General features: G+C 40.8%; 2 protein-coding genes across 2 annotated transcripts; one reads left to right on the top strand and one right to left on the bottom strand.

Moving 5' to 3' along the window:
- Positions 1 to 4,819: 4,819 nt before the first annotated feature.
- h1-0 (H1.0 linker histone) lies at positions 4,820 to 6,294 on the top strand. The gene has a single exon (XM_026178806.2). It carries the CDS (start codon positions 5,126 to 5,128, stop codon positions 5,717 to 5,719), a length of 594 nt encoding a protein of 197 aa, XP_026034591.1. The 5' UTR covers positions 4,820 to 5,125; the 3' UTR covers positions 5,720 to 6,294.
- Positions 6,295 to 7,525: 1,231 nt separating this feature from the next.
- On the bottom strand, positions 7,526 to 17,497 carry rhot2 (ras homolog family member T2). Its single transcript, XM_026178799.2, has 19 exons — positions 17,286 to 17,497; positions 16,557 to 16,615; positions 15,580 to 15,661; positions 15,403 to 15,446; positions 15,032 to 15,085; positions 14,892 to 14,944; positions 14,379 to 14,487; positions 14,100 to 14,201; positions 13,862 to 13,960; positions 13,663 to 13,771; positions 13,426 to 13,546; positions 13,124 to 13,208; positions 12,300 to 12,445; positions 12,093 to 12,193; positions 10,652 to 10,782; positions 10,447 to 10,527; positions 10,234 to 10,356; positions 9,514 to 9,716; positions 7,526 to 8,855 (listed from the first exon to the last, which is right to left on the bottom strand). The coding sequence occupies exons 1-19, from the start codon at positions 17,320 to 17,322 to the stop codon at positions 8,738 to 8,740; spliced, it is 1,857 nt and encodes a 618-aa protein (XP_026034584.2). The 5' UTR covers positions 17,323 to 17,497; the 3' UTR covers positions 7,526 to 8,737.
- Positions 17,498 to 17,705: the final 208 nt, after the last annotated feature.

Raw genomic sequence — 17,705 nt, 5'->3', positions numbered from 1 at the left:
TGACATACTGTGTGGAAAAGATGATCTTGACAGGTAACAGCTCTGGTTTTTGTTCAGTGTTTAGCAGGAATGGGGAAAAAATATTCACAAAACTTTTGAAATTTTGTTTGTCAGTACTATATCGATACAAGGACACCAAATATCAATATTTTATTAAATATATTAAAATACAACCAAGTCAGCTCATACTGCCCGATGGGAGGGGAGCTTTCTGCACTAGTCTGACTTGGACTGACTGCAATCACTCAGAGAGAGACTGTCAAAGGTTTGCAAATAATAAATAATTTGTCTAATTTATAAATGCAGACAAATTGCCGACATGTTGGCATTAGTCTGAATGAGTCCCCGTCAATGAGCACAACTAGAGGGGACAGGCTGCCAGCTGATTCTGGCATATTCTGGTTATGTTCCTTTTTTAAAAAAAATTATCATTATTTAGAATTTACCAAAAATATACATTTTTTTAATAGGGAGCCAGACTCAAAATGCCACATAATAGCTTGGTCACTTTATCCACGTTTACTAAGTATAAACAACCAAACAAGAGTTCATCCCAAACCCAGTTCCCTTATCATAAAACATACAGTATACTGTTAAGCCCTGTCCTGCCCAGTTTTCATAACTTGCATCTACCTTATTAAGTAAAAAAAAAAATCAAGCTCATAAGCGCACCATCTTGAGGTCCTAGCCTCTTCATTCCAATCATTCTTGTTAAGAAATTGTAACCAGAGTTTTAGAGGCAACCAACTGGTTATATTCCTGTGGTACAGGAAGACCGCTGAGCACAAATGGAACAGTTAAATGTAAATTTCAGTCTGTGTGGACAACAACAGATGTGTGATTTTGACGATTTAACACAGTTAACTGCTGTATTATCAGAAACCGATTGCATGTCATTTCCAACTTGACCGCATTCATGCAAAGACTAATAGACTGACTCAGTCTTATGGCAACATTTACGGCCAATTTTAATGACAATGTTGATTTACTTAACAATCTCATTTTGCTAAAATAAATAAGTGATAACTGAATTGAGAGAAATTGATTTTATTGGATAAGACATATACTGACAGAGTTTAACTTTGCGGACATAATTTGCAATATTATTTTTATAATTGTTGCAATACTCGTTTCTAATTATTGCAAAATGTTAAAAACTGCCGTATCATATGATGAGTGTTGTGATATTTTGTATCATGGGATGTCTGGCGATTCCCACCTTCCCGTTTAAGAGGTGGTGTAGTCATCCGTTTTATTATCATAGTTGTAGATATGGATTCTGAGACTAACTGTTGGCAGCTAAACAAATTTGGAGCCTTTTACATCCCTCTCGCTTCCAAAATGTATTCATAGAGAGATGTTCCCGTCACACATTTTAGTTTAAAACAGTCCTTTTACTGTAACTGACTGGAAACTCTTCCACATAGGATAATCTCACTAGATATACATGAGGTAAAATATGACAAATTACTCAAACAATGCTCAATGCTGCTCAAACAATGAGGGAAATTGTTTGTGTGGTGTATTTACGAGACCGTAATAAAACCAGTTTTACAAATACTGAATTTAAAGCAGTGCTCTTTTAAACGTAACACAGTGTAATTGTCTGCTGGGCAGTTCTGGACCCTCTGACATCCGATCAACTTCTCTGATAGGCAGCACAATGAGGCCTTCAGAAGCAAAATGGTGGCTGATGTTACCCAGAATGCTTTGGACCAGCGACAGGACGAGACTTGAGATTGTTTACTTCAGCTAAAATTACAAACTGGCATCAGATAAATTTAGAGTGGGAACGCTAACACACGTGACGCGATGGTGTAGCTGTCTTCTGTAAATACATATGTAACATAACTCCGACTCCACTCTCTCCAACTTTAGACAACTACACCAGCACTGGGTCAAACATTATGTAAGGCGAATCTCAGACACACATGACCCATAAATGCACAGTCAACACCAAAGTGGCATCAGGATCTTTTAAGGTCACAGGCAGCATGTATGGACTGTTTTTTTTCTCTTTACTCTATTTGAACACCCTAAACACTAACATATCTCTCTTTTTTAACCTAATGTACACATACTCACACTCTAATAAATACATTGAAGCATCTTGCCAATAATACTGTGATGTAGAGGATCCAGGAATCAAACCACCAACCTTCTGATTAGTGTACAACCCGCTCTACCATCTCAGCGCCGCCTACATAAGGCTGCAACTATTACAAAACTGAGAAGTAATTAAGCGACAGAGTCCAAAGCCACCTCAACAGCTTCTTTTGTTTAGTTTATTGTAATGTGAAACACAAAAAGAAGCAGATACCGGGGAACCAACCCATGTTTGCATAAAATACTAATCAATCAAAAATTATTTCCTTTCGAGCAACTAATTGATTAATCGACTTAATCACTTGTCCCACACCACTGAGACTCTAATGCTTGAGGGGAGGGGTGGGGGGAAGGGGCCACAGCAGGCTATAATTGTGGCAGGGATTCAGACAATCAGCGGATAATTGTTAATTATGAGTCGCCTGTGAAACAGAAACGCCTCCGCGACGGTCCTAATAAAAGTGCCACGTTCGTCAAGTTACATATCATTACCCCGATAATTACTTCGATGCTGCGCGCTGAGCGGGGCTCGGGAGGTCCAGCCTGTGTGAAGGACATCCCTCTGCCGGTGAACGCAGGGAGTGGTCTAACTGGACTACAACTCCGTGTTTGGCTGCTGTTTTTCAGCACCGCTTCCTAAACGGGGCACAAGCGGCCAAAAACAATGACGCGTCACTGCGAGCAACCGGTGACAAAAACAACGGCCCCGGAGTCAGCCCTCCACTCCAATCAAACAAGCCGAAACGCGAACGCTGTTCTTGTTACTCCTGACCCCGAAAAGGAGCCACAAACAATAGAGATGTTGTCCATATTATCATAAAACCAACAGTGAGTATTTATACAGTCAAACGCGTACACGCGCAACGCACAGCCCAATTATTCTCCTCCATTCACTTACACCACATTCATATTTTTGTTCCCTCCAGCTCGCCTGAGCTCAATTATTCACTCCTTCACCTACCTACACCACCAACGCCACCCGTGCACTTGTGCTATATGAGTATAAATACTATTTCATATGGACCCTCCTACACACACACACACTCATCCATTCATAACTCATCCTTTCATCTTTTCCGTCCCTCTTAAGCTCCATGTGTACCACATGAAAGGGGGGGAAAACACACACACACACACACACACACACACACACACACACACACACACACACACACACACACACACATTCATTCACTCTACGCCCCCTCCCCTCTCTGATCGTTTTCACCCATTCAATCCCTCCTCACTCACTAACCCACTAACTCACCCAGACTGTGGTTAACAGAGAAACACACACGCCAGAAGCCCCCCAAAACAAAACCCACTCAGTCCTTAAACTCACTATAAACACACAGGTGGATAAACAAGGGAGAGAAATAATTTATATGTCATTCATATATATTTATATAGAAACAGGCACGCGAGATATTATTGCAATCTAGCTAAATGTAATTTTATAATAGTGGGTACTTTAGTGGGTACTCCAAAATGGGCAGAATCCTGCAGTAGCCTACAGTGGAGGACCTCCTCTGTGAAAAGCTGCCTAGTTGTCGGCGTGGTTTTTGTGTGTGTATGTGTGCAAGATTTAGTGTGATGCGCAGGAGGACAGAAACTGGTATCCATCCAAAAATTAGTCCCCAATAACTTGGATAAGCACGTCACAAAAGTCGAGTGAGAGCACTACTCCTGTGGCTGTGAGTTTCATATAGGAATCAAAATGGCGTTGCAGGGAGGGACAGTAAACCTGATATTAAAATGAGAAATAATGTAGCAGAATTGTTGCAAAGTTCATTATCTGGGATCTATTTTTTGCTGCTTTGCATCGGCACCCCAGACCCTCACTATCATGAGCAAAACCACACGTCCAACCTGTTATTGACTGTGGTCTGATGCGCCAGTTCCTGAACAAAAGAAAGCCATCACTGCGCCCTATACTGAAGGACTTTGGTTTCGGCTGCGGTCCCCCGTGTGCAGCTGGACTCACACCTGGTCATACAGCGACCACTCATCCGTGACCCCTGTCAGAAACGGTGTGATCAATTTTAAGACCCGCTATCAGAATCCCTAATCTTTGAAGGTGTTGGCAACTTTCCTGACAATGAAGCTCGAGTGGAGACTGCCATAGTGACAGTTATAACCAATTCTGCCTCAATATGAGCAAACACGGGGAACCCACGAAGCGTGTCACGATCCGAATAAACCCACATTACCGTCCCGAGTGTCACCTGCAACTTGGATACCGTGACATTTAATTTATACGTGGTTTAACAGTAAATAATCTCGACCACGTCACTCAAAGTCAATGGCCGGACTGTGTTAGTTGTGAAAATGTATCCATGTATTAAAAGGAAAAACGGACTCCTGCATTGCACGAACAGCGTGCATCAGCACGAGCATAGATGCAGTTTCGATGTGCGTTGGGTGATTTTGTCCCAGGTTCCGCGTGTTTGGGTCAATTTAATGCGAATTGTGCAAAATTGTTCACGGCACGCGTTACTTCCAGCGGGTTTTCCTGGAATAAAAGTTGTTGGCCGGCGCGGATGGAGGACAACGAGTGTGCCGGCGTGAAGCCCAATGTCTCTGCTATCAGCCCGTGATGTTCCGCTCGGTAGTATTCATCGGGAGTTTTTATATTTGTCAGGAGTTGGAGGATGAAGAAACACAAACGGGACGGCGCCAGTTCCATGGAGTCCGCTAGATCAGCTGCTGGCAGTTGGTGTTCTCAATCACGTCCGCAGATAGGCTTCATAGGCTCACTAACGCGCCTGTGGAATAAGACACTTAAACTGATCCCGGGTATTAAAGCGTGACTTTGTGTGGATGAGATTTTTTATTATTTATAAGCAGAAATAAAGTAGCGCATTGTCCGATAACCTGGACTTAGAGGAAAAGCTTCATTTCTGACTGCGCGTTTATTTCGCTCTTCTCGACGTTCCTGTGCACAGAGCAGGGTGACACTTACACCTTCCAGGACTTGCTGGTTAACTTACTCAAAACAAAGAAGAACAAAAAAGTCATCATGACGGAGACATCCACGGCTCCAGCCAAAGCCAAGAAGGCATCCAAGCCCAAGAAGCTCGCTTCTCATCCCAAGTACTCGGACATGATTAAAGCGGCTATTGTTCACGACGCGAGCCGGAGCGGAGCGTCCCGTCAGTCCATCCAGAAGTACGTGAGGAAAAACTACAAGGTGGGCGACAACGCCGATGTCCAGATTAAAATGGCCTTGAAGAGACTGGTGGCGGCTGGGACGCTGCGACACACCAAGGGAATCGGCGCGTCCGGATCCTTCAGGCTCACCAAACCGGAGGACTCCAAAAAGTCCACCAAGGCGGTAGCGGTGACGGCCGCCAAGCCAAAGAAAGCGGCTAAGCCCGCCAAACCCAAGAAGGTGGCCAAGCCCAAGAAGGTGGCCAAGACACCGGAGAAACCCAAGAAAGCAGCTGCGAAGAAAGTGAAGAAGGTCGCGAAGAAGGCGACGCCAGTAAAAGCCAAAAAGGCACCGGCGAAGAAACCCAAGGCAGCCAAGCCCAAAGCAAAACCAGCAAAGAAAGCAGCCAAGCCCAAGGCAAAGACACCCAAAAAGGCAGCCAAGACATCAAAAAAGAAGTGAATGGACAATAGCGGAGGCAAAATCACTGTAAATACTTAAGGAAATGTTTTCGTATATGTATTATTTTTGTAAGGTGTCATGCAAACTTATACTGTTTTTACCAGTAGTTTTCTCTCCATTTGCACTATAGCCTAAAAAAAGCTGTAGAAATAATTGTGAGCATTGTTTTTTTGTTTTTTTAATTATTGCGTTAATAATAATATTAATAATACTGTTAATTCCCGTCTGATCCTCGGTTACTTATGGGCTAGAGTGAGAGCTTGCTGATAAGGAAAACTTGTATATACAGTGGAAGTCATGAATAGTTGTTGTTAGTGCACGAGGTCATGCTGAAAATACAAATGTTTCAATGTTGAGCATTGTTGAGCCTTCACAATGTACAAACCATGGGAGGCGAGCGTCAGCAAGAATTTCCTAAAGCCTCTATGGTGGTCATTCAGACTCCATCCTGTATATATTTTTTTCCATGTTCAGACGACTCATGATGTACAAGCACCACTCTGTATTCAGTCACTTTTAAAGACTGCTTACACTGCGACCCAATAAACCTTTGTCATCTTCTAAAAAACAAAAAAGTGTTTTCAACTTATTGCGCGCATGTGCGTAATTCGCTCCGTGAAGCGGATGGATAAAATACTGTGCACAGCAAAACTCTAAAGGCTTATATGTCATTTATTTGGCTGCAAGGACAAAGAACACAGTGTTCTCAATTTTGGATGTGTGGATATTTGGGATGACATATAAACCCTCTTTTCCATAGTATTAGTTATGCGCTGGGATTTAACAAAGCCCACCTACGGAAGCCTTAATGACATATTTTAATCGCATAAGAGCTGATTAAATATAGTGAAACTTGAGATGACTTCAAGTTATAACGTGGCAATTTACACTATGAAGCAATACTTCAACTTATCAAGTGCAACCTGCTCTCCGTGGGTGCAGACAATAGGTTTGATTTATAATCCGAGTGACATAAAGCACGAAGCCTGCACACAACAGAGCGGGAAATGTGCACAGGAATAAAGCACTTTAATACAATGAAAATGCAGTTGTATACAATGGCAGGGGCATTAAATAACTGGGGGTTAACGCTTTTTAGTGAAACCCACAATTCAAACGCTCCTACATAGAGGACATACAGGTTAACCTGTAACAATCATTCGCACATCAAACTCAACATCTATCATGTAGAGGGGCTGCAGATCCCCGAGGAGGTGCCTTTGCAGACACACCCATCGTTTGCCGTCCTCCTCCTTACCTGAGGAGCAACTCTGCCATCTTGTGGCGTCCTGAAGGAACAAACGGGCTCCTCTTCACTGCAGTCGGCACAAAGGCGGCAGCAGACTGGATTCCCAACTGATGATGAGAGTCAGGAATCAGGATTACATGTAAATAACTCCCCTCTTGTTATCTTTATATAGGGATGTAAGATTGCTGCACTAACCTTGTTTAAAAGCTCCCTGCTGAGCAATCAATGTGCAGCGGGCAGACCAACCAAAGCATGCCACTGTTGAAACCGCATCAATGAGGAGTAATCTAATTTTCAGTATTTTAACTCTTTACGCATATAAATAAATAAATAAATAAGGTTTTGTGATTAAGTTTACAGAGAATCCATTCCTCCTGTGACTCATATACACTCGGATGCCAGATATTAAAAACATCTGCTCTCGCTTGAGCGCTAAAAACAAAAAACTTCAGTAACGACAGAAACTTGGTCCAAAGATAAAAGTGCCAACTATTAAACATCAATAATAATTACAGTTTCACAACATCTCTTTCAACAGTCATGACGTCTCCACCCAGTCTGGTCTGGTCTTTTATTAAGCAACTAAAATCAGTAAGAAAACTGTTTTAAAAGTCAAAGAAACGTCCGGGGAAAACAGTGGGTTCAGAGCTAAATCAGTCAACAAAACAGGTATAATAATCAAAGAGTCAGAGTGGGAAAACAATACAATGGTGGACTCTGTGACACAGGAAAATCATTGGAAGGGTGTTAGGGGGGAGAAAAAAAAAAAAGCACAAATCAAACAGTTAAAATCGATTAAAATTAATTTAACTTCAAAGTGAAATTGACAAACCTAGCAGAAGCAAAGATAAATGACCACATTTTTCATTAAAAATGTAAAATTTTGTAGGTGTGCCTGGTCTCCTTTTAGAGCAGAAAATATTTCCTACATTCCGGCAAATGCAAAACCACCATCTTCCACATGAAAGGAAAGTTTCTTTCTGCACAAAGAGAAATCTCTCCCTGCCACAGCATTCCCCATTAACACTTTGCTACTAAAAAAGAAAAGAAAAACAATACTTCATCAGTCCAAACAGCATGCCTAAGAGGAAAGTAGCATGCTACAACTACCCACTGCCACTGGATTAATTTGGCAAATCGTATACGATTAATTTGTATCTCCGGTATCTCAGTCAGAAGAAACAGCGATTCTCATGTGTGGGTTTCAGCAGCAGCCAATCAGCAAGTAGTCTTTGCCAAAATGCTTCACATGCTGCCCTTTGGTTCGTGTTTCAATTTGGCATATTTTGCTTTATGCACGTATATAAAAATCTCTCATCATTAGCACTATATTGACACTGAGGGGGAAAGCAGTGGGCTTGACACCGCTTTCTTCCTGCATTTCCTCCCCTCTGATAAAGCACCTTTTTGGATATTAACAGTAGCAGTTCTTGGAGTGTCAAGCACAGAAAGGCTACCCACTACTTAGCCTGGACGAACAATGTAAGGCGGAAAGAGCTGGGCCCGGCAGCATGGGGAATAATACGATCATCAGCTTGCTGCTGGTGTGATGTGATCAACTGACTTCAAAGTGGAGAAGAGATCAGATGATGGAAATGGCAGAGATATGGAAAGTGTCCTGGAAGCCTTCAGGGTATTAAAAAAAAAAAAGTAAGATGACATGGACTTTGTCTAGTTCAAGCTGTGGCGGTTCTGCATCTGGTCACAGAGGTTTGGTCTTGATGGATGGAGCATCAGGCTGGGGGGGGAAAGCCTTTCCAGCTTGTCAGTTATTTCAGTCTGGCAACAGCTCTGTAGATAGCAAAACCCAGAACTGCAACCACAGCCGAGCCCAAAGCCACTCTCAGCCAGAATGTTGTGTTGCTCATGTCTGAACCATTCAGGTGCCTGGAGATTGAAAGGGAAAAAGAGCAATCACAGAGGGTCAGCAATAAAAAAAAAAAAAACCATGAACAAGCATTAATATTACAAACATCTAGCTTACTTTACACCTTCACCTAGCACCTTTTATTCATTCAGCTTTATAGTTTCTACAGTTTTAATGAAACTTTCTCCTGAATACACCCCTAGAAACTCTGTATATCAAAATGATTTTTAATGATAATAAAATGTGGTAGATATAACTCTACACTTTATTTAGTATGTGCAGAGCCATAAATATGCAATTAACCCCTGCCTCGGCTTTCTGCTGCCTGCCTGCCATCATCTCCCTCTGCACGTGCAAACCAAAGTGACTGTCAGAATCTGTGTGTATGATGTTTATGAAACTGTCATTGGTACTATACAGTTACAGGTAACAGTGTTATCTAATGTCTGACAGCACTTAGGATATTTTTAATCTGTGCGCAGTTTACCTAAAACAATATACGGTTCCTATAGGTGGATATATATAATATATAGAGACATTTACCTCACATATACTTCTCTATTAATAAATCTAACATGGGCTCAACCTGGGATGTTCTCCCTGTACCAAAGAACCTAAATGGTGACTGAAAACAGGAGGTGGTGACTGAGTGCAGCAGGCTGTCTAACTGAAACATACGGGTACATGGCTGCCCAGGCAAGTCTTGTGTAGATGTTCTTGCTGGTGGAGTCAAGGGACAGCGTGGAGAAGGGCATCGGTGGAGGCAGTCTGTGCTTATAACAGAACTCTGCTGGGGTCATCCCGTGGAACTGCTTCACTTCAGGAAGGTCCACCTTGCAGGCGACCAGCACGCATGGGATGTTGCTTTCCATGTAATGTTGCTAAATTAAAAAAAATTAACAAGTTCAAACAGTGAAAAGCTGAGTTGAGAGAGGAGCAAATTTATATAAAAGGGTGTCCTAATGTAATTCAGATAACACATAACTATGGGGTTGTCAACTAATTACAGCCAGTGGGTCCAAATACAAGCAAATTAAATCACAGTTTATGTTTATGTGTTGCTTAGTAACTGCAGAGTAATTGTAACTGAATCTTTCTTTAGTCAAACAAATATTAAAAAACTAATAATGATGCTGGAAGGATGTCTGTCTCAAGTCTATTTAATATGTTGGACCGTCTAACCTCTGCAATCTTCAGCTCTCCAAACTTATCTTTCTGTAATTACATATACGAACGGTAAAGACTGGGAGAGGCTGCAAAGTGAGCTGTGCTGGATTATCAGATAGGGTAACTGTGGGCAAACAGCAGCAAAACACACAGTAAAAGTAGAACTGATCTCAAAATTAAAAAAATAAATAGAAATTGACACTTTGTCCTTCAAATGGTCCTGCAACTGACCTTGTATATGCTGGCACAATAGTTGAAGGAATGGGGGTCACTGATGTCGTACATGAGACAAGCAACATCACAGGAGGCGTCTGACTTCTTCAAGAACTCTGTCTCCACGTCTACCTCGTTAAGCTGCAGAGAAGAGAAGGTTGCTCAGGTTATAGTCAGGGTCAGATAGAGAGAGACGGTGATTTAAAAAAAATCCCCATGGGAGCTACTTACGATAAGGTACTTTTCCTGGTTACTGACTTGTACAGTATTTATGACATAAGGGCAGAAGGCACTGCTGGAATCGCCTTTATTCTATTAAAGCAAAAAAAGACACTTTAGCATGATCAGAGTTAATAGTAAAGAGTGGTATTTGTCTATCACTACCTAAGAATGCAACATATGATATTCAGCTCCGGACTAGGTGATGGGGACATACCACAGTGTGGCGATCCAAAAAGGCCTGGAGGAAGGCCGACTTGCCTGTCCCTCTTGGTCCAATCACTTTGCAGAGAAATACTGATCTCTGGGTCTGTCGCTTTTCTAGGTCCACCTTTTTCTCTCGTGTCACTTCACATATGAACATTTAAACAAACAAACAAACAAATAAATCACAAAACGGGCAAAAACACTGATATGCTATTTTTTTCCTATGAAGCTGGTTAGACTTCAACTAGCTTAGCTGTAAGAGCACCACCGATGCTCATCAAAAGAAAAACGTTAAACATTTCAGATGTTAAAATTCTGGAAAAAAACATAAAACACCAAAACATAAGATGCCAAAAGATCAGCCTGTAAAAACAGTGTAGAAATTACCCAAAGATAAACTGGTCAACACATGTATTTGCTACTGCCCCATCTAATAAGCCACTTTAGTTATCTTAAAATGTTTTGCCGTATTTCACATTTGACATGAAAGTTGCTGGTGAACATAAACCTTGAGTAAAGTGACCTCTAGTGGTTGTCAATACCCGTACACATAAACACTGCATTAGTTTTAAATGAAGTGTAAAGTTTAAAGTTTGTGCTCAAAGCAACCAATAGAAATAGAGCTAAGAATTTAAACTTTAAAATAAATCTATCAGAAAAGATAAAAAGAAGAGCAAAACACTGGCTTCTACTCACTGATGTTACTTAAGTGCAATCTTTAGCCTGAATGTAGTTCTCAATGACACTAAAATGAGGTTTTATCCTGCGCACAGTACAAAAACCCCTGATGACAGGCAGTTATTAAGCAGACTTTCCCTGAATGATTCTGCTAACATGGCTAAAACCAAAGTACACAAAGAGGTTAATTTATTTATTTAAAAGAAAATCAAAGTAAGATCAGGTTTTCTTGCACAAAAAAGGCTGACTCACCAATGGACATCAAACTACCTAAAAGAAAACTAAAACCAGCACGCACATGCACAAAAAGTCTCTTTGAAAAAATGAAAGACTTTTGATGTTTTCCTGACAAATGTGTAACATTACATCACACATCCTTACAAAACTGTTCTCAAACTGCCCACAATGTGTCTGCAGATATCTTTAAGTCACATCCTGTCATATACTGTCAATCACAAAATACAAACTTCATCACTCATTGAGTTAATACCCAGTTACTTTGCCATGCAGAGAGTGCACTGTGCTTCAACGCATGCATCCATAAATGTATTGAAACACATGCAATTTATAAACTTCCATTTCAAGGGGAACTATTAGATCAGATCACCGTGCACAAGCTAAACTTATTCAACAGCATTAAGACTAATCTTCCAATATAGAGCTTAACATATGAGAATTACATTTAAGAAGTACCGATATCTCCTATGTGTCACAGTAATAATGCCTTTTATTCACCATCCATGTTAAACACAAACACACACACACACACACACCTGTGACTCCAGCAGTCTGTGAGTCCTGTTCAGTGAGAATAGGGTAGCCTAGATATCCTAGGTGCTCCAGGCAACGGTGGATGTCAAGGTATGCAGAAAGCCTGTGAAGGTCATACGTGTGCAGACAATAAACTTCTGGACGTGCATTAAAGTGTAAACCCAGAGCTTACTTAACACATAATGTCAATAATTTACAAAGAAACTTACGTCCACTGACAGAGGTAGCCGTGATTTGAGATGTAGCCCTTATTTGTGGTTGGGACAGTCATGTAGACTTGAGGACCCCATGGCATGTAAGGACATACGCAAAACAGGTTTCTAAGCTCTTTCGGTGACAAGGCGGAGTCCTTATCCTAAGAGGGAAAGCAATGCACTTCTTCAAAACCAGAATGTCAGTAATGTAACTGCTCATCTGGCTCACAATCCATCGCAGTTCACTGTTTATTATGACAAATGTTGTGAGACCCTATAGATGATCACTGTGTGTAACTTTGATTAAATTCTTATCAATACCGTAGGAGTAGTGAATCCTGTGAATTGTGGATGAATGGATGGATAGACTCAACATGGTATGAGCTACCATTTAACAGGGAGATCATGTTTACACTAATTTTACTGTGCAGCATGACACGAGACCCTTTCAAACACTCACTGCATTCTATTAATCGATCTGGCTTTATGTGTTAGCGGCACCCTGTTTATTTTTCATAACAAAGCTGAGACAGCAGTCATTAAAAAAATCTATGTACCTCCTTTAACACAGAACTGAATTCATACTGTCACATTAACAGCACACATAAAATTACAAGCAGAGAGAACAAGAGCCAGTTTGTGCACTTTTTGTTGTCAGAGGCATATAAACATTCAGTTTACTAAACCTAAGTGTGTACGGACACTTTCCTTGACTACATACATCAAATCTTGTGCATAATAGACAAAATTGCACAAGTACTGAGGTACCTTCCAGCATCAAGGTCAAGGAAACTTTTTAAATAGAGCTCATGACTCAAACAACTGAACTTGCTACTTACTTCATCGTACTTGTCAAACAACTGCTGGATGAACTGGTAACCCTGATGATTGAGCTCTGTGGTGCAGCCAACAGGAACTCTGAGTCTGACAACAGAAGAACATTTAGATATTTCAATATTTCTCTGACTAATGCAGAAAAACCAAACAAAGTCAAAACCACCTGGATGAACAGGATGACAGATTACTGTAACTGTACAGGAGCAATGACGTTTTCAGTGTAATTATATGCCCCACTGGTTTACTGTGGCCTTCAGCAATGTTATGTTTTTGGACTGAGACAGGATGCAGGCACTACACATACTCAGGGTAAAGGTAATCATCAGTCAGCTCAAGGTTGTCATCGTAGCCAAACTTTCTGAGGATAGTCCACGTGGTTTCATGTCGACCCCTCTGAATAAATAATGTATTAAGGAACAAGAAACCTGAAAAAAGAAGAAGAAAAAGAAACGTGACACCATTAGTTGAATATGGCCCTCAAACAACCTGATTTAAGGTTACACGCTGACATTCATAACTTTGTATTTAATTATTTTTTAACCATTTAGGGTCAGGCCATTGTCCTGGACTCCATCGCTGGTGTTCTTCCAAACTACAGTCTTTACATCTTCTAAGGCTTGTGGTGCCAGAGGATTCCCAAAACAGGATTTCTACATGAAGACATGTGTTTTTAGTAAACAAATCAGATGTTTGTCTGAAGTAAAAGCTGAGAAAACATTTGATTTGTTTAAAATGAGCACCTGAAAGCTGTTGAGTTCAGCATCACTGAGGATGCGATCGTTGTCCTGGTCGGAAATGTAGAATATTCGGGTGAGAGCTCGGACACACGACGGTTTTAGCTAGAGATAAACATTAGATATAAAATTAATTAATTTGAATGTATGCTTGTATACAAGTGAAGTGTTTCAGACAGGAAGAACCACACCTGGCATGCAGCTCCAAAATAAATAAATAAATAAATAAAAAATAATGGCTGACCTGTTTGTCCTCAGGGTCATAAAGAGGAGCAGTGGGGTGTAGCACTGCCTTCTGTGCATAATAGAACAGCTCTGAAATGTTTTTTAGGTTCTTTGCAGAGCACTTGGAAAAAAGAGACAAAGTGCAAAGAATGGTTCAGATATCATTGTCACAGAAATCCCAAAGGCAGATAAGGTGTTCATGTGTAAATATTTTTATGAATCCAGGCGAGTCCAGGTAAAATAAGCAGGTGTGTACAGACAGGAGAGATTAGATCTGTGTGTGTGAGTTAAGTTTCACCTCAACACATGTCTCAATCTCAGAGAACTGGTTCATGATGGGTAGAATGGTTTCCATGGAACTCCCACAGCGCAGATCAGATTTGTTTCCCACGAGGATGATGGGAACCCTGATGTAGCAAACGGAGACAGAAGAACTTTCAGCACAACACCGTCAGGACTTATTAAACACATACATCACAACCTAAGCTCCTGGTCACTTGTGGGATTCAAATACTAATACTCGTTCCACATTTTGAGAATTTCACTGATGCGCTAAGGTCCACTTTATAAAATGTCACAAGAAGCTCTAGTTCCCAGATTACAATGTTTGCCAACATCATATGCAAACAAACACTGTAAAAGAGTGCAAAGTTCAACAGATTAGAGGACACCTAGCCGCAGACACACACACACACACACACACACACACACACACACACACACACACACACACACACACACACACACACACACACACACACACACACACACACACACACACACACACACACACACACTCTCTAATACATACTTGTTTCCCTTCTCTGCATCTCCGTTGACTAAAGGTATCCATTTGGTTTTAATCTGAAAAAAGAAAAGGCGGCATGTAACACATGTGCGTGGGATCACTGTACAGTATGACACAATATAAGACAAACAGTAGTTTACTACCTTGTCTATTGTGTCCTCATTGGTGACATCATACACGACACACACCACATTAGCCTGTAAGGGGTGTAAAAAGAAAGTTGGATCTTAATCCTAAAAACTGAGAGCAGACTCAGTTTAAACGGTTTAAATGATTGCTACTTTACACTCATTTCAAAGACAAACAAAACAAAAACTAGAACAATAAAAGAACTTTAAGTACTGATTACATTTCGCAAGAGTGCATATATGTAACTGGAGTCAGAGAAAGGAAAAGGATCAGTCTGAAGTTTTATGGCCCCAGCTTTCATATTTTTATTTACAAGTATGCAAAGGTGCACTCCAGCTGGAAATAATAACATTTATTATGTTCTCTTGCTGCTTGCTGCATTTACCTTGATGATCTCATCTCTAAGGACCTCGTCACTCTGCTCTTTTTCTGTTAAAGTTGAAGATAAACATTAATCTCAAACTCATGCCATTCAGACACATGTGCACAATTTGCAACTTCGACAAACTGCACACACAGTGTACAACAAGAACAAATCAATGGTGTAATAATGATGTGCTACCTGAATAGTCCACTATGTGTGTGGGAACCTTCTCTGGAGTCACATCAGCAGGGATGGTTATCTCTTCAGCTCTGGGGGGAACCTGTTAGAAATTAAACATCATTAACTGGATTAATAATCACAAACTACTGTTGGATGCAGTCATAATAAGACTCTGGTCATAAAAAGACAGATATGGTCAGCAACAATAAGTAGGCTATGGTGTTTAACCCATGCTCAATTTGTGTCAAGCAGTACGTCAGTAAAATATCCCCCACATCATTACACCACTGCTAACCTGAGCTGTTGATACAGGGCAGGCTGGTTACATGCTTTCATGTTGCTTACACAAAAATGCGACTGCCATCCAAATGTCACAGCAGAAGTCGTCACTCAAAAAATTGCGATTATCCAATTGTTGTTAGTCTGTGCTAACTATAACTTCATTTTGACAGCTGACAGGATGGTATCTACTTTAGTGTTGTACATAATGTGCTTTTAGCTTTAATTTTCTGCATACTCCAATAACCTCTTTTTACTATCAAGGTAACTGTTGCTTTTCTATCAGCTTGAACCCATCTAGCTATTCTGAACTCTTGCATGAACAGGATGCCTAACCTGAGAACTGCTGCTCAGTGGATATTTTTTGGTTTTCAGACCAACTCCCAGAGATGCTTGCATGGGAAGATCAGATCAGTGGTTTCTGAAGTACTCAGACCAGCCTGTCTGGCACCAACCATAATGCCACGTTCAAAGTCACTTTAATCACGTCTTTTGGCAATTGTGATGCTCGGTTTGAACTTCAGCTTGTCATCTAGAACATGTCTACGTGCCTAACTGCACTGAGTTGCTGCCATTTGATTGGCTGCTTAGATATTTGTGTTAGTAGGCAGTTCAAAAGGTGCACCCAAAAAAGTGAAGGAGTGTACATAGCAAGAAAAGGCAAATGTTTAGATGCTTAGAAAGGCACAGCAGTGGTGAGCTGTGCTTACAGTTACCTGTTCAGGAAACTCCTCTCCAACCAGAGACATGATGAGAGATGTCTTCCCCACTTTGGCTGTCAGAGAAGAAAATGAGAGGATGAAAGGCGCTAATCTAGCTCGTATTTTGATAGCACCTAGTTATAAAGTAGTTATTATGCGGAGTGACCGCTTCATAGCCCACTTAATTGAAACGTGTTCACTCAGAAGAAAGCATGATTATATAAAAGACATACTATTGTTTGGCAGCTAACTGTTACTCTGTTTACCTTTAGTTAGTTTATATGGCTCCTTGATGACTGTATCGACCGTTAGAGAGTACTGATGTGTTAGCTTACCTAACTCAAAGCAAACTTTCCAAACTAACAATAAACGATCAATGAAATATACTTATGTTTTGCACAGTATGGCTTAAAACTGTTCAGTCAATAAGATAAAAATACATAAAATGATAACGTTATTGCGATTACTCCGCGCTAGAATCCAGCAGCGCATTATTAACTGTAACTTTCCAGTCAAATATTTTAAGCTAGCGAAATATAAACGACAGACAGGAGTATATTGTACCAGCATAAAACATATATTTTTATATGAGTAACTTCTTTCCTTTTAAAGACACTTATCGCCTCTTGGCATCAGCAGTAACCCAGAACATATTCAACTAGAAGTCAAAAAGTTAGTTAGCTACGGCAGCTAATGGCTGCTAGTTGCTTAGCTTGTGCTCGGCTGTCAGTGTGAATGACTTACGTTCCCCCAGTAAAAGTATCCTGACGTCTTGCTTCATGTTTCCTCTCTCTCTGGAGAACAGTCAGACACGTCGCGGCACTAAAGTGACATCCACCATTCATTTGAATGTCAAATTTCTAGCTTAAAACAAACGTGTGCCACTCCACAGCGATATGCAGCCAAGGTGAAATCATATCTTTCCGGTTCACAGAGGAGACTGTGAAACCACGCCCTCTGCTGGGCACAGGCCAGGCGTTACTCACTGCACTGTTGTCTTTGGATTTACTGCACTGGATCAGGGTTTGTTTGCTCAACTACACACTGAAATCACAGGGAATACACAACAAGTGCAAACAAGAAAAAAATATCAAACATGATATGTGGTTTCACATCAATCTGTGTTCATCACTCCCAGTTTAGCATTTTTAAATCACATTTCAT

Source organism: Astatotilapia calliptera, chromosome 8 (assembly GCF_964374335.1).
Source record: "Astatotilapia calliptera chromosome 8, fAstCal68.1, whole genome shotgun sequence".
In the NCBI taxonomy this organism is placed as follows: Eukaryota; Metazoa; Chordata; class Actinopteri; order Cichliformes; family Cichlidae; genus Astatotilapia; species Astatotilapia calliptera.
The sequence above is the reverse complement of the archived record's forward strand: the minus strand, read 5'-3'. Positions and strand labels throughout refer to the sequence as shown.